General features: G+C 43.2%; 1 protein-coding gene across 1 annotated transcript in view; it reads left to right on the forward strand.

Moving 5' to 3' along the window:
* The first annotated feature begins 867 nt into the window (after positions 1-867).
* LOC140210387 (cyclic nucleotide-gated channel beta-1-like) overlaps positions 868-20,067 on the forward strand; it is a 91,215-nt gene continuing 72,015 nt past the window's right edge. Inside the window, exons 1-5 of the mRNA XM_072279305.1 lie at positions 868-1,007; positions 4,494-4,535; positions 6,658-6,711; positions 7,585-7,638; positions 10,905-10,964. Of these exons, the coding sequence (XP_072135406.1) occupies positions 868-1,007; positions 4,494-4,535; positions 6,658-6,711; positions 7,585-7,638; positions 10,905-10,964 (350 nt within the window). The remainder of the gene's footprint in view (positions 1,008-4,493; positions 4,536-6,657; positions 6,712-7,584; positions 7,639-10,904; positions 10,965-20,067) is intronic.

Below are 20,067 nucleotides of genomic sequence, written 5' to 3' on the forward strand. Positions count from 1 at the left end.
TCCCTCATTCTTCTAAACCCACATGAGTAGCCCAGAGCCATCAAATGCTATCCATCCTTAACCCTTTCATTTTTGGGATCATTCTTGTAAACCTCCTCTGGACCCTTTCCATCACATCCTTTCATAGATATGGGGCCCCAAAACTGCTCACTATACTCCAAATGAGGTCTGACAAATGAGGTCAAGAGCCTCAATATGGCAGAATTCCTAGGAATTAAGGAACTGTGACATTATTAGGAAATGGCTTAGTGACTCAATCACATTGTATGGTGATGCTTGGATCTTTATGAGTAAATTTGGAGTATGTTTTTCTTTCAGTTTCTGGAGATGTTCTTGGTTCAAATGCAAAAGAGCAAGAACATGAAATTTTGGAAATAATATGCATTAGATATGGGTGAGGATAATAGTAGTTTTCAGAGAAAAAGTAAAAGGCATCTTAAAACAGACTGTAAAAAAGATGAAGTGATGCATTTAACAGAGGACCAGTATGAGATGACTGGCTAGATCAGGGGTTCCCCAACCTTTTTATGCCATGGACCCTTACCAGTAACCAAGGAGTCCATGGACCCCCAGGTCGGGAATCCCTGGGTTGGATGACAAGAGGGAATTTGGAGTCGATGTAAGTAAGTCAGAACACTCTGTCAAAGTGGATCTAAGTGCTCGTGGCTTACTCTGGTTTCTAAACAGAGACTTAAAAATGAAACATGAAGTCAACCAGAGCTTTAAAAGTCATTAGAGTTAGATCTCAGCTGGATAATTCTGGATGTCAAAAATGATGAAACAGTTTGCTTTTCCTCATTTAGTCCCCGTGATTTGAAGACTTTGCATGCCACTTCACTGAGCTTTACTCTTCCAGCTCCAAGTGAGATGGTGTTAGAAGATGTTGATTCTGATTGGGATGAAGAGGTTCAGTGCCACGATGCTGAAGCACAAACAAGTGAGTGTGAGACACTGGAGCAGCTCACAAAACAAGCCATAAGAATTGAAGTGACACCAGTGGGTTCAAGGTACTTCTTTCATTTTTATAAAGTCTTACCTCTACTTCAATCCTGATAGAACTACTGAAAGTGAGCAGTGGAATAGGGTCCAATCAGTTGAAACATGCTTATTATCATTTTAGGTGAGGTACAGGTACAATGAAAATCTTGCTTGCTGCAGTGTCACAGGGATAGAGGTTCATTGACACATTCTTGCTAATAAAAACACTTCACAAAGAGACTTTGGACAACTACCATCAGAGTGAACTTTAGTTTAAAAATAATTGTCAAAGCACAAAGACCTTAAAACCTGCAAATCTCTTTCAAATCTTGATAGAGAAGGTCCATGCAAATAAAAACGAGGGTTCTGACAGTCCATTATGCTTGGGATGGGCTGGATTTTTTTGCTTTCTTGTGGGTAGCTCTGATAATGAAGTACTCAGATCAGTATGATCCTCACTCTGTACCTGTAGGTTAGAACAAAAGTCAGGAGCAACCAAGGAGTCCTTTGCATCTGACTTCCTGTCCAGTTGCTAAGTTCACCTTTGAATAAGCCTATCACGTCTGTGCTGCTTAAAAAGAACCACTCAACTTCCAACACTAGGTCCATAATTCTGCACACCATCACTCTCCAAGTGCACGTCAGAGCACAGTTTAATTGTGCTGAGTGCTTTTGCCTCTACCATGAAGGAAATTTTCCTTATCTTCTCTAAACTTTTCTACTACAAGAAATCTATGCCTCTTCTTTTTTGTTCCCTTGTTAAGGAAGGACATCCTTCTCTTTTATTCTATTTAAGCCCCTAAAAATTTTTCATACATTAATTAAAGCTTTTATCAGCCCTCTCATTCCAAGCAAAACAACCCTATCCTATCCAATCCTTCTCCACAGCTGCAATTATCCAGTTCTGGCCATACCTTCATTAATTTCCCTTACATCTTCTCAAATGCAATCTTTATTTTCCTACCATATGATGACCGGAATAGTGCAGAGTTCCAAATCTGTGTTCTGGTTTGTATGCAGTTGTAGCATCAACTCTGTTGTCTTATATTTCATTCTTCAGAAAATAAAGGAAAATATCTTGATTTCATTGTTAACTGCCATATCCATCTTTAAGGACCTGTGAATATGTATTCCAATACCTTTCTGTTCCTCTGAACTAATCAATATTGTATATTTCCTTGCCTTGTTGCATCTCTCCAAATGACTTCTGTTTCCCTGTGTAAATAAGTGGCTATGTGGAATGTGTTTATTAGTACCCTAAAGGACATCAGGTTGCAATTTTACAAAACACTGGCCTCTGCATCACAGGAAGGATGCGTTTGCATTGGAGAGAGTGCAGAGGAGATTCACCAGGACTGGTGTTGCCTGGATTGGGGGACTTTAGTAATAGGGGAGAGATTAGATTGGCTAGTGCTATTTTCCCTGGAGTAAAGAAAGCTGAGGAGTACAGACATATAAGTAAGTTAGATAGGCTCGTCATGATAGCGGTATCAAAAACAAAAGGCATTTAGGTTTAAAGTAAGAGCAAGGAATTGTAAAGAGGATTTGAGGAGAAAGCTTATTTTTCCACAGAGGAGAGTTGATATCAGGGCTTACTACTTTTGCAGTTGGTGAACCAGGTGCAATCACTAACTTTAGAGACATTTAAACAGGTCTGAAATAAGCTGGTCATAGAAGGAAATGGACCAAACGCAGGCAAATAGGATTCATGTTGATGGGGAGAAAGGCCGTTGTGGAGATGGTGGGTTGAAAGCCCTGTTTCTGTGCTGTACAGTTCTATGACTCCACAGAGGGAGCAGAAGAGATAAAAAGAAAGCAGGAAAGCAAGGGAACGCAAGGTTCCGAGTCAGAGTGTCAGGGAGTGGATGTGTGAGAGAAACATGGAGGAATGTGTGCATAAAAGAGAGAGGAACAGGCTCATGGAAAGGGAAACAGGAAACAAGATCATCAATAGGACAAACTAGAAAGAAAGATAATGAGAAGAAAAGGCAAAATGGAATGAAAGAGATTACATATTGATTTCCTCACACATTAAACTCCATCTGTCAAGGTCTTGGCCACTCACTTAACCGATTCATGTGCCCCCTCTTTGTCTGTCCTGACACTTACTAACCCCACTATTTTTATATCCTCATCAAATCTGGCAACAATACACTCATTCTCTTCATCCAAGTCATTAATAATGTATGAAAATAGTTGAGGTCAATGTGCTGATCCTCTTAGCAACACAGTAGTTGCTGACTACCAATCCAAAGATCATCCTTTTGTCCTGACTCACTGTTTTCTGTTAGTTAGCCATTCTCCTGCCATTGCCAATATATATTCCCCAACCCTGCGTACTCTTCTTTTTATGGCATCTTATCCAATGCCCCCTGGAAAGTCAAATTCACTATATCCACTGGGTCCCTAAAACCACACTTTATAGCATTCTCAAGGAGCTCCTGCAGATTTATTAAAAATGATTTTTCTTTCATGAAGCTCTGTATAATCATTCTGTATGTGTTACTAAATGTATGTGTTACTAAATGTCCTGTTACCCACCTCCTAAAAAATAAATTCCGGCAATTTCCTAATGACAGATGTGGTCCAATCTGACCTACAGTTAACAGCTTTCTGTCACTTTTCTTTATGGAATAGTGCTGTTACCTTTGAAGTTTTTCTGCCCTTTGCAACCTTTCCAGAAGACTGGTAGTGTTGGTAGGCATGGCAGTAGAGCAGTTTGCGCAAAGCGTTCCCGTGGCTGCAATTGCCTTGGGGTTTCAATTCCCTCCGCTGTCTGTAAGGACTTTGTGTGCTATTCCCACACCTGCACGAGTTTCCTACAGGTGCTCCAGTGCACCCCCCCCCCCCATTCCCAAGACCTACAGGTTAAGATTAGTAAATTCTGGCCTTGCAGTGTTGGCACTGGAAGCATTGTGACACTTATGGGCTGACCCCAGAACATCCATGGACTGTTTGTTGATGCAAATGATGGATTTCATTTAAAGTTTCAATGTATATGTGACAAATAAAGGTAATCTTTCCTTACTCTTTAATGCATCCACTATCTCTACAGCCGCTTCCTTCAAGACTCACATTAGTGGATATCACTGCTCGGACCAAGTGTGGGTGCTGAGCAAAGACATGGGTACGTGCCAGAGTGCCAGGCAATATGCTTGTGTACAGGCAGTTGCACTGTCTCCACATACTGCACTGAAATTACCATTACCAATAGCAGTATCTGTGCCCATCGTTTTTCTAACAATGGAACCGAACCTTTGCCTTGAAGTTTCAACGCTTAGGGCTCATGTTAGAGTATTGGTGATATTTTAGATATCCTTTCAGCTTGCTAAGCAACAGAAGCTATATATGTTAACAGTCAACTTGGAAACTAATTGCAATTCCATTCCATGCACACTCTTGGAACATTTATTTATAGGGAATGTCAGGGAGACAACCCTTAAGTTGTTTTTCTATTTCAAATGGATGTGAATTGTATGATATGTGTGCTAATAATGGAATTTGTCTTTGTGTAGCCAGCTGTGGAACATCACGGAGGAACCAGAACCTGAGACAGAGTAAGTGCTTACGGGTGACGTCTTTACAGGGAACTGACTTTACACAGTGTGACCATAGGCCTAGGCAACAATGCTAAGGACCTAAGTGCTGGACTAGAATCAAGACCGAGATGAGAACAGGGTCCTTGACTTGACGCTAGACAAGATCCTAGACGAGACTAGATGAGAATCCAAACAAGACAGAAATTTTAAGTGTAATCGCAGACTGAACCAAAGTTGAGCTGATGACTGAACACTGAACTTGAGTTCAGGTACTCTTCAAATATCCAAATCCTGGTGCCAAAATATGGCCGCCAATTAGCGGAACGGGCCAGAATCTTGAAAGGAACTGCGCCAGCTCTCTATACTCCAGAGAATCAGAACATCTAAACCCCAGAGGCTGGTATGGGCAGGTGCATACCTTAATACCCAGGTTTACTGCAGAGTTCACCTTGTACAAGGTTCACTGCAGCAGCTGACAAAGGCTCCCTTGTCAGTGTAACCAAAGCCTGAGACTACTGTCATTTCAGAGGGCAGTTAAAAGGCAAGGTTAGTATGGACCTACTAAGGCCATCTGAAGCAATGGCAGGAAATCCCCTTCCTTTAAGGATAGTAGTGAAGCAGCAACCCATTGAATTAACAATAACCATTGCTGTCATACAACTTTTAATACTTTTAAAATATTCCTAATCTGAATTTATGTAATTAACTGACAATCAGTCCAGATTCTGGGCATTACTCAGAAGGGAAGACATCAGCTGTGTACATACATCTATTGATGCTTCTGGACACATCTTCAGTGATGTTCCTGGAATCATACAATGTCCTCCAGGTGACCCAGCTGGGGCTGATCAGACACCAGCTTGTGTCCAGATGGCTAGCTACTTATGACTCCATGGCTCCCCTCTTTTGAGCCACAGCCATCTTGAGGCCCTCTCTGCCACATCGGTGGTACTGCGGATGGCTCTCCTCTTCCTCTCTCCCTCGATGCCCAAAATGCTGAAGGCTCTAACTAAAGAACGGGCTACAAATCCCCTACAACCAACCTCCACTGGGAGACACCTCGCTCTCCATCCAGCCTGCTGACAGTTGCTGACTAGTCCTGAGTACTTGGAGAGCTTCCTTTCAAAGGCCTCCTCCAAGCTATCTTCCCATGGGACTGTCAGCTCCAGCAGCACCACTTGCTTAGTAGCCTCAGACACTAGGATAATGTCTGGTCGCAGGGTGGTGGCTGTGATATGGTTGGGGAACTTCAGCTGCCTTTCGAGGTCCACCAACAGCTGCCAGTCCCTTGCAGAGGTCAGAATGCCTGCAGATGTTCTTTTGGCAGGTATTTGCTGCTCCCCAGCTCTGACAAAGGCAATGGTCTGCTTGGAGGGTCGGGACCGCTTCGCCCACTCAACTCCTGCGCTGATGGCTTCAGTGATGGTCTTCAGGACCTGATCATGCCTCCACCTGTACCGTCCCTCACCAAGTGCCCTTGCACAGCTGCTGAGGATGTGCTCCAGGGTTCCTCGCTTGGAGCACAGTGGGCACGCAGATGACTCTGCCTTGCCCCATGTGTGCAGGTTTGGAGCAGGCAAAGCCTCTCTTGCAGCTACATAAGCCAAATGGCCTTCTTCCACGATGCTATAAGTCCATACCAAAGTTAAATCTTTCAATAAAGAAAGTGCTGTGGTGTTACAGTGCGGTATCACGGACATCTGTGCTTAAAATTGAAAGAATGGGAGGGGATGCTGTGAAATTTTGAAATATCGCACAAATTCCATACAGCAAAAAAGCACAATGAGATGAAAAGCAGGACATTTTTCTTGATACACAGAGGAACTTTGATTGGAATAATCTTCTGCCTTTTTTTAAATAATGTTCTGAATTTTTAAAATACACTCACGTAAATGATTACTAAATTCTGGAAAGCAACTCCAACAATGCAGCACACCTTCAAAACTCTTTTGAAGTGCAAACTGAGATTGTATGTTCAGATAACATATAGAGTGGCTGAAGATACACAACCTGAGATCATTTAAAAAAAGAAAGTTCAGTGAAGATAGAATTCTGATGATTGTGTAGAAGATGTCAAATTACCTGAGAAATGTAATTAATTATTGATTTTTCTGAGTGCTGTGCCTTTCTCTGTCTCCAGGCTCATGCCCACCTGTGAAGAAAACAAAAGAAGTGATGATCCACCCAATGAAATGTAAGTCCCTCGCCTCCAATGGCTCTGAATAAATCCGACAATGAGATGACTTTTCAATATTCACAATATCTGTTCCTATGAAATGGCAAGCAAAACATTCTAGAAAGAAACTTACTGCTGTTTTTTCAGATTACGTTTCGAATAATGTTTCATTTATTGTCAAACTTAGAATGTCTTGAAGCAGCTGCTCTCCTGCATAATTTGATCTTGCTGCAAAATACCAGAAATATTGATTTTAATTCGCCAGTTAGACTACTCCCAAAAACTTTTTGCATCACACAATTAACAGGCTGTGGCCCCAAGTGTTGTTTCTAAACTGTTCAGTCTCTGAATTAGATTTCTGTCCCCCTCAGCAGCTTGAGTTTCATTTCACTGAAATCCCTCCCTTATTACTGCTCACATTAGTTTGTTTGTGTATGTACATTGACCTACACAGCAGCTCCTTGCCTGTAGAGATGTACACTTGTCAGGATTAGCCAAGCAGGCAGCCTGCTGATACTTATTATTTGTTTTGCTTTTACTGTCAGTCCAATGCTGCTGTGTGAGGATATCAAAAACAATGAAGACATGCAATTGACAGGGTGAGTTCTCTACCTTCCTTCTCAGGGAGAGAATGATGGAAAGAGGGAATTAGGGATCTAGTGGGAAGAAGTGATAATTGCTGGCTATTGTTTTTACTGTGGTCACTGGCAACTCCCAAATCCATTAACAACTGGAACAGATCCATCATTGGCATAGCATTTAAGGATATTTCCATTTGGCTCTGGAAATTCTACAGCTGAAATTCCCAGCAAGCGGTCCCTCTCCCAAGTGCCACGGATTTTTGTCCCATGTGCTGTGCAGCTGTTTATTTCATTTCATACTTTCTATTAGGCCAGTGCAAATACATGAGGAAGTCAACTGCTATGAGGATGCACCAGCAACAGAGTAAGTCTTTCACATTCTTTCCCTTGGTGGGGGGGGGTACGGGGGGAGTGAGTAATAGGGCAGTGCAGCAGCAGAAATGAATAATTTGACTAAAGGTCAGGACAGGGTGGGGGGCCGGGGGTGGTGGAAGACAACGTGAATATCCCATGATGAAAGAAGGTAATTCAGAATGAGACTTGGGAATCCAGAAAGATGAACAGGGCTTTTAGCAGCTGAAGCCTCTTCAGCTATTCAATGTGATCCTAAATCCATTTATCTAGCTCTTCCCCTCATCCCTTTATTAAAAGTGTTAATAACTTTTGGTTATCAAAAAGCTATCAACATTTGACTTAGGTTTGTTATTTTGCATAGCTTCCTTTTCCACTTGAGCAAGAGTTCCCAATTTCCTAACTTCACTCCTGAAAGACTCTGTGTCGTATTTATGTAGAATATATAAACAAAGTACATTGGTTTGATGCCATCATATGCATGTGTGAGGTAAGAACCATGTACTGGTCTACATTGTTGTTAGACGAAAATAACACACAGACCATTGTTAGCTGAATATTATTGGCTTCTTGGTCTTAATACAATCATAGCTTACCAGCAATACCAGCACAGTCCAAGTAGCTGAACTGTTCTGTGGTACAACTGTCCTCATTCTGGCAGGAGTCCCCAGAGTTTGTGAGGAGCACTTTTTTGGGAAACGCAGTTAACTATGGAAAAGCATACTGCCGTACTGAAGGGCAATTCAAGGTGATAGGGACAGAGAGACAGCACTGCTGCCACTATTGTGAGTGTTACCTGATGTACTGTTTTAGTGGGGGTGGGCGATGAGAAAAGGCACTAGTCCATGTTGGGATCAATGATGGAGGGAGAAAGAGAGCTCAGGTCATGTAGTCAGAGTTCAGGGAATTTCATCGTAGCTGCATCTAAATTCTGGAACCCCCTGCCCAATAGTAATGCTGGGCTCTTTTCACTAGAAGCTCGAGAAGATGGATCACCACAACCTTCTGAAAGCAATGAGATTTGGCCAATGAATGCTGCTGTTGCCAGAAACTTCCACACCCTGAAAATGAACAGGAGGAAGAACTTGGATTTCTGAGCACTACAGACAGTGCAGTGATAGGACAGCCCTGTTTTAACAGATGTTCTACATCTGAACTGATCTGGGGCCAATATCTATTGTGAATATTGTTGAGAGAGTTTAATTTTACAGGGCATTAGACACCACAGTGTAAAGGTAACAAAATAGGAAGAAGGTGCACAGTGAGAGTTAGCGAGAGTTAGAAATAACATTGAATTAGGAAGCATATAAAATATGCAAAGGTCCAAATGGGGTCAGGAGTGCATGAGTGTAAGTGTAGTTATGAAATTTTGAGGCCTGGAAACACAAAGCTCTTGATGGGAATGTGTCATGGTGATGATAGCTGAGACCAGGATCAATCAGCAACCAATGATGAAAGGTCATTGACCTGAAACATTAAATCTGTTTTCCTCCCTAGTCAGATGCTGCCTGACCTGCTGAGGGTTCCAAGCATACAGTGGCATGCAAAATTTGGGCATCCCGGTCAAAATTTCTGTTACTGTGAATAGTTAAGTGAGTAGAAGATGAACTGATCTCCAAAAGTCATAAAGTTAAAGATGAAACATTCTTTTCAACATTTTAAGCAACATAGTGTATTATTTTTGTTTTGTACAGTTTTAGAGTGGAAAAAAAAGGAAAGGAGCACCATACAAAAGTTTGGGCACCCCAAGAGATTTGAGCTCTCAGATAACTTTTATCAAGGTCTCAGGCCTTAATTAGCTTGTTTGGGCTATAGCTTGTTGACAGTCATCGTTAGGAAAGGCCAGGTGATGCAAATTTCAAAACTTTATAAATACCCTGACTCCTCAAACCTTTTCCCAACAATCAACAGCCATGGGTTCCTCTAAACAGCTGCTTAGCACTCCGAAATTAAAATAAATGATGCCCACAAAAGCAGGAGAAGGCTATAAGAAGATAGCAAAGCGTTTTCAGGTAGCCATTCCTCAGTTTGTAATGTAATTAAGAAATATCAGTTAACAGGAATGGTGGAGGTCAAGTTGAGGTCTGGGAGACCAAGAAAACTTTCTGAGAGAACTGCTCATAGGATTGCTAGAAAGGCAAAACAAAACCCCCATTTGACTGCAAAAGATCTTCAGGAAGATTTAGCAGACTCTGGAGTGGTGGTGTACTGTTCTGTGCAGCAACACCTGCACAGATATGACCTTCATGAAAGAGTCATCATAAGAAAACAGTTCCTGCATGCTCACCACAAAATTCAGCATCAGAAGTTTGCAAAGGAACATCTAAACAAGCCTGATGCATTTTGGAAACAAGTCCTGTGGACTGATGAAGTTAAAATAGAACTTTTTGGCCGCAATGAGCAAAGGTATTTTTGGAGAAAAAAGGGTGCAGAATTTCATGAAAAGAACACCTCTCCAACTGTTAAGCACAGGGGTGGTGCGATCATGCTTTGGGCTTGTGTTGCAGCCAATGGCACAGGGAACATTTCACTGGTAGAGGGAAGAATGAATTCAATTAAATACCAGCAAATTCTGGAAGCAAACATCACATTGTCTGTTTTAAAAAACAAGCTGAAGCTGAAAAGAAGATGGCTTCTACAACAGGATAATGATCCTAAACTTACCTCAAAATCCACAATGGACCACCTCAAGAGGTGCAAGTTGAAGGTTTTGCCATGGCCCTCACAGTCCCCCAACCCGAACAACATTGAAAATCTGTGGATAGACCTCAAAAGAGCAGTGCATGCAAGACAGCCCAAGAATCTCACAGAACTCGAAGCCTTTTGCAAGGAAGAATGGGCAAAAATCCCCCAAACAAGAATTGAAAGACTCTTATAAGGCTATAGAAAGTGTTTACAAGCTGTGATACTTGCCAAAGGGGGTGTTACTAAGTACTGACCATGCAGGGTACCCAAACTTTTGCTTCAGGCCCTTTTCCTTTTTTGTTATTTTGAAACTGTAAAAGATGAAAATAAAAAAAGTAATCTTGCTTAAAATATTAAAGAAATGTGTCATCTTTAACTTTATGCCTTTTGGAAATCAGGTCATCTTTTACTCGCTTAGCTATTCACAGTAACAGAAATTTTGACCGGGGTGCCCAAACCTTTGCACGCCACTGTATACTGATTGTATTCTGGTCATTGGATTCTCCAGGACCCCCTTCCCTATTAATACAGCAGCTGAACTTTCAATCCAGAGAACCCATTACATTTGGTGACTGAAGTATTCCTCTGTTCTAGCAGCAGCCAGGAAAAGAAGTGTGAAGAAAGCGACCAGAATGAGGATCCCCCGGTTATGGAGTGAGTTTACCAGCTTCCTTCTCATAAAGGCAGAATGGCAAGTCAACGAAGAAGGGAGGGGATGTTAGGAAACACATGAATATGGGGGGGCGAAAGAGTAAAATGTGAAGAGTGAGAGAAGTAAAAGTCAAAGTGTTTTGTGGGAAATATCGATACTGCGTAAGAAGAAATCTGAATGTAGAACAACACACATAAAAGTTGCTGGTGAACGCAGCAGGCCAGGCAGCATCTCTAGGAAGAGGTACCATCGGCGTATCAGGCCGAGACCCTTCGTCAGGACTAACTGAAGGAAGAAATAGTAAGAGATAATCTTCCTTCAGTTAGTCCTGACGAAGGGTCTCGGCCTGAAACGTCGACTGTACCTCTTCCTAGAGATGCTGCCTGGCCTGCTGCGTTCACCAGCAACCTTGATGTGTGTTGCTTGAATTTCCAGCATCTGCAGAATTCCTGTTGTTTGCGTTTCTGAATGTAGAACAGTTCAGCCATTCATCATGGCTTATCATAAAGTCATATAGTCTTACTGCACAGAATTAAGCCTTTCAGCCCACCCTCTACATGTTGACCATCAGGACCCCAACTGTACTTTCCACATTTTCAAGCAGTAAGTCTGTAGCCTTCTTTGCCTGGTGATTCAAGTTCTTGTCCTGATGGTTCATAAATTTTGTGAGCCTCAGCTTTCACCATTCTCGATCAATACGTTTCAGATTCCAATCAGATGAAATACTTTTTCCTTAAGTCCCCTCTATATATTTTATTCTGTACTTATGGCCTTTGGTTTATCTGTCTCTGCTAAGGGAAAGAGTTTGCTATTATTCACTCGATGTCATTCATAATTTTGTGTATCTCAGTCATAGCCTCCTCAAACCTCTCTACTCCAAGAAAAACAAACCCAACATAATCAATCACAAACAAGAGAAAATCTGCAGGTGCAAACCCAACATAACCAATATTTCTTCACAACCAAAACACTCTATCCCAGACAAAAGTGTTTGATATAGTTTTAAAAGTGTTTTGATGGTAAATTTCCTCAATGTTCTTAATCCTCTACCTTCTCACCTAATCTCCAATTCCTATCAATCACTCTGATTCCAAAGATCCTTCCCTCTCAATTTGAATTTCCTCAATTATTATCTACAGATCTTGCAACATAGGATTCCATAAATTTGCAGCCGTTTGCATTAAGAAATCTTTCAACTCACTCCTAAATGACTGACCCCATCCTAAGTCAATGTACCTCTAACTCTCAAGAGAAAAAATTTTTAGTATCCAGACTTTAACATCCTTTCAGAATGATATATGTTTTAATGACCTTTACATCACCAATGCTTACAACCACCGTAGCTTCTGTAGCTGGTGAGCATCGGCTACTGCTATCACTTTGCAGTTCATGGCTCAGACCATGTGGAATCAGATAGAGGGTGTTCCAGAACTGGATTCCTAGTCTTCCAAAATCTCTTCCACAACTATTGAGACTTTAACGAAAAAGAATGGTCTGATTCATGTCAAAAGTTTATTGAACAGCCTCTCTAGAGTGGAAACCAAGATCCCAAAATTTCACATACGTCAAATAAAAAAGAGAAGATGACCATTTCTCTTTATATTTCATAATTCAGTGCATAATTATAGGAACATGTAAAGTCTGATGGCAGGAGATGAGCTTCTATTGATGAGTCTTTAACTGCAGAGGAGCTTCATTGTCTTATTGCAGTTAACCATCCATTTCTGCATATAATCAGCAGCCAATCCAATTTTTTTCCAATTTGGGCTACTGTGCAGTTCATTGTTAAAACCTAAATAACTTTAAAAAGTAACAAGTTGTTGCCCTCTCTTCTCCTTGTATTGACGAGTCCTTTGACAATATTTCTTGTCTATCAGCACAACAGAAGAAGAACCGAGCAGTGAGGACCTGCCACCAGTTCTGTGAGTCTTTCAGCTTACTTCTATTAGTAATGAAGAAAAAAAAGAAAAGGCATAAATGAAGTCATGGACTAATAAGTTAAATGAATGAGCAAGTGTAAGGGGTGAAACGATGACAGAGAAAAGAGAAGCACTAACTAATGGAATGGAAGCTATATATTTGCAATGTGAAGTGGGTTGTACTAAATTACTGGATGGCTCCCAAAGCACCTGAAGGTTTGTATTTGTTCTGGACCAAAACAAAGCAAACATAGTTTGATCTGAACATTGTAAAACAGGCTGAAAACAGACAAGATACAAAACCAAGAGTAATGATCATATACAGTGCTGAATGCAATAGCAATAGCAGCTTGCTTTGTTCTGGATGCTGTTAAGCTTCTTAAGTGTTGGTGCTGCACCTTAATCATGCAAGTGAAGACCCTCTTAACACTTCTGACTTCTGCCTTATAAATTGTGAAAGGATTTTGGCCAGTTAGGTAAGAGTCATTTGCTCTTGAATGCCAATTACTGACATTCCCTCAAACTCAAAGTATATATGCCTAGTCTAGTTTTTGTTTAGTAATGAACCTAAAGATGTTGAAGCTGAAGAATCTGTTGTTGACACACCAGTTGATGAACAGTATTCTGACATAGGAGCCACTATTCTCCAGGTGGGACAGGACTGAGTGGAGGGCAGAAGCTATTGCATTATCAGTGGGCCATTTTGGGTGAAATGCATATTGATAAGGGTCCAATGTAGTGGGAAGGCATGATTTACCTAGAGCTTTCTAGTCAACCATGACAGAAGAGGTTGGTGGGCTGAAAGTCTCACCTCTCTCTTGTGTTCCCAGATGTGTAATGAGGAGAGAGAGAACAAGTAAGAACAAACTCAATGTGAGGAAATAAGCAAACATAAAATAAAAATAAAGAAATAGCATTGGGGAGCAGATGAAAAACAAGTCAAGTGAATGCACTTCCATTATGGAACTAGAGTGAATTTCCAAGTTGTAGTCCTTATATAAATCTGTCATTGCAAATAGTCAAACTGTTCATGGAAACTTCACAGTTCTCCTGGGTTGACTATCATCAACTGATCTAGGTTAGGCAATTCACTATACAGCTTTTAGTTAACCAAAGCTTGCACTTTATTGTCTCTGCACAGCTCAACATAACTGTGCTGACTCCAGGCCAACAACTTGAAACATGAATTCTACTGTTCCCTCCGTACCAGTACTCACTCAGACCACTTCTCCAATTTATACTAATGCGGGGATCTCCTGTTGGCCAAACTATTGATTCTTCTTCCACCCCCCTGGCATGGGGGTCTTCCTTGCAATAGTTATTCTCCAGAGTTCTTGCCGCTTTGCATTCAACACCCCTCATTCTTATACTCCTCTTATCAGTTGAAATGTTGTGTCTCAATCTTGTTGGCACTGGCCTATCAGGCCAGCTTCCCGTTGGTTCTGGTCCAAGCTAGCATTATTTTATTGTCCTTCTCACAAGTGATAACTTATAATTAATGTAAACCTTATACGCTGTTTGGGTAGCCTCCAACCTGATGGCATGAACATTGCTTTCTCAAACTTCCAGTAATGCTTTCTCCTCCCCCCCTACCCCACTATTTCCGATCCCCTTGTCTCTCTCTCTCATGTTATCTCCTTTCCAGCCCATCGCCTCCCTCTGGTGCTCTCCCTCCCCTTTTTTCCTTTCTTCCATGGCCTTCTGTCTCTTTCACCCATTAACTTCCTAGCTCTTTGCTTCATCCCTCCCCTCCAGAATTCACCTATCGCCTGGTGTTTCTATCTCCCCTCCCCTTTCAAATCTACTCCTCAGTTCTTTTTTCTTCAGTCCTGCTGAAGGGTTTCAGCCTGAAATGTCGACTGTGCTTTTTACCATTAATGCTGCCTGGGCTGCTGAGTTCCTCCAGCATTTTGTGTGTGTTGCTCAGATTTCTAGCACCTGCAGATTTTCTCATTTACACTTAGTGTTTCTTTGTTGTTAATCAGAGCAGACCAGCTAGTTGCTAGGTTTGGGTTACTCAGGTCAGACACAGACTCCCCCGTTCATAAACCTGGATGTTTTATCAAACTGAGGAATACCTCACAAATAACTTCTTATTTGGAAATTATGTCTAGATCAACAGATTATCAAGAACATCATTATGTCCAACTTTAATACAGCTATTCCTGAGCAATTCACAAAGCAGCTCATAAAATGCAGATTACAGAGCAGCTTCACAAAATGACAACCTCCACTCCTTCAACCATATGGCAAGAACTAAGACAGTTGGCATGTCTACTTCCAGTCTCTGACTCATTCGAGTTCAATTTTTTATTCCATATTTTCATCCCTTCATGGTAAAAAACTATCCATCCACTGGAAATAATTCTGTATATAGCTTATGTGTATAACCAGCAACCAATCAATATATTATGTATATTGCTGGAAACACAACCTCAATATCAAAACTTAAAAGATAATTTACATATAGAAATTCAGTACTTGTGGTAATTTGCTACACTTTGCTACCTGTAAAGCCATGTACCACTTTATTTCTGTATATTATGAAACTTTTTATCAATATGCCTCAAAATTATATACATCATATAATATTTGTAATGGTTTGTTGATGTTTAATTTTGGCTGATTGTGTTTCATTTCTCTATCAGCCTGGTGCAGGTACGTGAAGAAGACATATGCACTGAGGATTTATCACCTGCAGAGTGAGTCTACCAATACTTTGCTCCAATTTTGCTCCAGACTGAGTGTGGAAAGGCTGAGCGAATGAGAGAGTGAGACTCTGCAGCAGACTGAGTGTTTGAGAGGATGGTGAGTGAAAAGGGCAGAGGCTGAAGGGTAATTGTCTCTGAGTGGCAAAGGTTGGCATCAGTCTGAATTGAAGGATCTGGACCAGCTGGGAAAATGGACCAAAAAGAATGGCAAATGGAATTTAAGGCAGGCAGGTGCGAGGTGTTGCACTTTGGTAGGACCAACCAGGGTAGGTCTTACACAGAGAATGGCAAGGCACTGAGGAGTGCTGTAGAGCAAAGGGATCTGGGAATACAGGTTCATAATTTGACGTCACAGGTAGATAGGAGTCATTATGAAAGCTTTTGGCACAGTGGCCTCATAAATCAAAGTACTGAATACAGGAGATGGGATGTTCTGTTGAAACTGTATAAGATATTGGTGAAGCCTAACTTGCAGTATTGTGTACAACTTTGGTCACCTACCTACAAAGAAGATGTAATTAAGAGTACAGAGAAAATTTACAAGGATGTTGCTGCGTCTGGAGGAGCTGAGTTACAAGATTTAATAAGTTCCGACTTTATTCCTTGGAACTTAGAAGATTAAGAGGATATTTGATAGAGGTATACAAAATTATGAGGAGAATAGATATGTCACATTGATGGGGCATTGGGAGCAAGGGTGGACCCAAATGCAAGACACATCTTGTGAGGTGAATTAGATTTAGTTTATCGTTCAATGCCAGGAGAGCAAGGCAGGAGCAGGAAATAGCGAACTGGACAAGGTCTGAGGATTACAACTAGGCTGGGACCAAGGGTCTGGGCTAGGACTCAGAATCGGCTCCCAGAACTAGAGGAGACATGAAGAGGCTAGGGTAAGGACTCCGAGCCTGAGACTGGGCAAGAACCCAGTACCTGGATCTTGCCTTGGGCTCGGACCCCAGAACCAGGCATGGACGTGACATGGGCTAGGGAGAAGAGGAACATGGAAAACAGAGCCTCGCTCTCAGGAGAGCAGGTACATGGAACCATAGACATATACACAGAACACAGAGCCAGGACCCCTCCTTGGGTACAGGACATAGGTCAGGGACTCGTGACCCTCCACGGGGCAACGGCAAGATGGCCTGACTTGTCCTGACTCATGGAGGTGAGGACAAGACAAGACCAACACGAATGAACACCAGACAGTACCTATATAGCTCCGGTGATGGAACTAGACTGAAGTGCAGGCGGGGGCTGCAGACGAGGGCTAGAGACGAGAGGGGCAGACAAGGGATTCAGACAAGGGGGTAGGACAGGAATCACAGATCGCCAGGGCCAGGACTTGACTCAGAATTGGGAAGCTGCCGGGGTCAGGACTGGACTTGGTGCTAGAATGCCTCCGGGTAATGGCGAGCTCTCGACTCGGCCCGGGAACAGTAGACAGCGGTTCTTGATTCCCTCTGGCAGGGTAACTGATGTACCCACCTCGGTGAGGAAACTTTGCAGGCTCGCTTTAGTGGGGTAACTTGACAGGGGTGCTCCGGTGAGGAAGGGCGAATTACCGGCACTCGCATCGGGTGAAGACTAGGCTTGCTCCGGCCAGATGACAGCAGCACGCCATACCTTGGTGACTTTGCAGACGCTCCCGCGCCGAATAGCTGAAAGCCGGAGACTATAAACTACCGGTTCTGCCGAGCATTAATTGCCTCTAATTACCAAAGTCGAGGGACATGGGAAAACAGGGAATCAACGGTCCGGATTGTAACATAAACAAGGTAAATTTAAAGGGACCCTGATCCGGACCATGACAAGTAGGGCAAATGCAAGCAGGCTTTTTCTACTGAAGTTGTGTGGGACTACAGCCAGAGATCATGGATTATGGAGAAAAGGTGAACATTTTAAGGGGAACATGTGAGGGAAACTTATTCAGTCAAGAGGGTTGTCAGAGGGTGGAATGAGCTGCCAGCACAAGTGGTGCATGCATCCTTGCTTTCAACGTTTAAGAGAAGTTTGGATAGGTACATTGTGGTCCTGGTGCAGGTCGATAGGAGTAGCCAGTTTAAATGGTTCGTCACGGACTAGATGGGCCAGAGGACCTGTTTCTGTGCAGTATTTCTCTATGACTCTATGAGCATGAGGCTGTTTGGAGTGGGAGTAAAGCTGGGAGGCACTGATCAAGACATGCCCAGGTTGGATGATTCAAGCAACACACATAGCAATTAGTCCTGACGAAGGGTCTCGGCCTGAAACGTCGACTGCACCTCTTCCTAGAAATGCTGCCTGGCCTGCTGCGTTCACCAGCAACTTTGATGTGTGTTGCTTGAATTTCCGGCATCTGCAGAATTCCTGTTGTTCAGGTTGGATGATTAGTATTTTCATCTTTTATTTTCTTGCGGTCGTTGCCTCTAGATTTATTGCCTAATTCTTGAAGATCTGTTTTATCGAGTAATATATAATACGATAGATGGCTTCGTGATTATGTTTAGTATTTTAAGTGCCCGAGTATTATCCAGTTTGAACCTCCCTGTCAAACGTGTAGTGGGGCCTGTGAAACATTCTGTGATTGAAGGAATAATTGGTGCAGGTTATCACTACAGTTTGCTTGGGTGCCAAGGCGGGCTAATCCGGGTACGCTTCACACTCCACGGCAGACAGCTCCTGACGTCGCTCGAGTCCATCTTTCTCGCGAGCCTCTTGCTGGCTACTCCCTAGCAACTTGCGCAGCTCGCGTCGGTCTCCTGGCAACGGGAGCCGGGCTGGAGCTGTCCTTGCAGGGCTGGTGCTGATGAGCCGGGCGCGGACACCGCAGCTCCGCTCGAACACCACGGAGGTGTCCGATTCTCGGCGGCGGGGTGAGGATACCGGTCTTTGTGCTAACGGGAAGACGGTAATACTGATTAAGCAGCACGCGGCAGAAACTCCGCTGAGTCGTTTGGTTATAGGAAAACGTTAGGCTTCACAAATCTTTGAAGCGAGTTGATTTGTCGAGCTGTGGAGCGGTGGGGTCCTCTCGGTCTACTCTGGGGGTAAAGAGTGATGGTTAGACGGAGGCAATAACCCGCCCTTTACAGGAGCCATCCATTTTAAACTCGCACTAATAAAAAGAAGACATTTCTATAACTCGCTGATGATCGGCAAATCCGATTTAATTAAGCTGTAAATCCACCCCACACTGGGAAAGGCATTGAATGCTTGCGGCTTTAACAAGAGCTCAGCGCGATTTTATCCTACCGCGTGATTTTTGCACAATGTTGGAGCCGCTCCTCGTTCAAAACGTTCCTGCCCACTGCCCCCCAACAACCGCCCCGATCCCCTCCCCCCCCCACACACACACAGTTCTGCCTTCCCGACTACTGCGTACATCTTCTCTCCCATCTATCAAACGGACTGAGATCCCCACGGGACTCAGGCAGGAGTTTGACTTAGACCAAGAAGGCTTTAACTGCTGAAAATGACAGGAAATGGGCAGGACAGCCAATAGCCCTGGTCTACATGTCGGGTACACCTGTAGTAGTTTCCTGTCTCTTTGGGAGATTTGAGAGCTAATGGAGTAACCAAGACACAAGATACAACTCTAGAAAAATCCACTGAGTACAAATTATTTCTCCTGCACCTGATCTGATAACAAAACCAGAAGATCAACTTTGACTGTCCACTTGGATGCTTCCTATCTGCTGAGTTCCTCCAGCATCTTTCCTTTCCTGGGTTGTCACACGTGTAGAAACCTCCCTGTGGATTGGCCGTTTTGTGTTCTGTCTGGATGATGCTCACTAATCACTAAGTGTAATAGCATGCCTGCAGAGTTAGTGCTTTGTTCAGGGTGTCAGATGTGGGAATCCTGGGAGACCTCCAGCCTCCCTGATGGCCACATCTGCACCAGGTGCACCGAGATGCAGCTCCTCAGAGACGCTGTTAGGGATCTGGAGCTGCAGCTTGATAACCTACTGCTTATTAGGGAAAGTAAAGAGGTGATAGACAGGAGCTACAGGGAGGTAGTCATCCCTAGGCTACAGGGGTCAGAAAACTGGGTCACTGTTAAGAGAGGGAAGGGAAATGCCCAGATAGTGGAGAGCACATCTGTGGCTGTCCCCCTCAGCAACAACTATCTTGTTCTGGATGCTGTTGAGGGGGATAACCCGACAAGGTACACCCACGGTGACCGGGTCTCTGGCACTGAGCCTGGCGCTGTTGTGCAGGAGAGAAGGAGGGAGAAGAGAAATGCGGTAGTCGTAGGGGATTCCATAGTCAGGGGAACGGACAGGAGATTCCGTGAGCCTGATAGAGATACCCGCATGGTGTGTTGCCTCCCAGGTGCCAGGGTACGGGATGTCTCGGATCGGGTCCTGAATATTCTAAAGGGGGAGGGTGAGCAGCCAGTTGTCTTGGTACATGTTGGTACCAATGACATAGATAGGACAAAGGAGGAGGTCCTGAAGAGAGATTTCCAGGAGTTAGGAAGGAAGCTGAGAAGCAGG

Source organism: Mobula birostris, chromosome 15 (assembly GCF_030028105.1).
Source record: "Mobula birostris isolate sMobBir1 chromosome 15, sMobBir1.hap1, whole genome shotgun sequence".
Classification (NCBI taxonomy): domain Eukaryota; kingdom Metazoa; phylum Chordata; class Chondrichthyes; order Myliobatiformes; family Myliobatidae; genus Mobula; species Mobula birostris.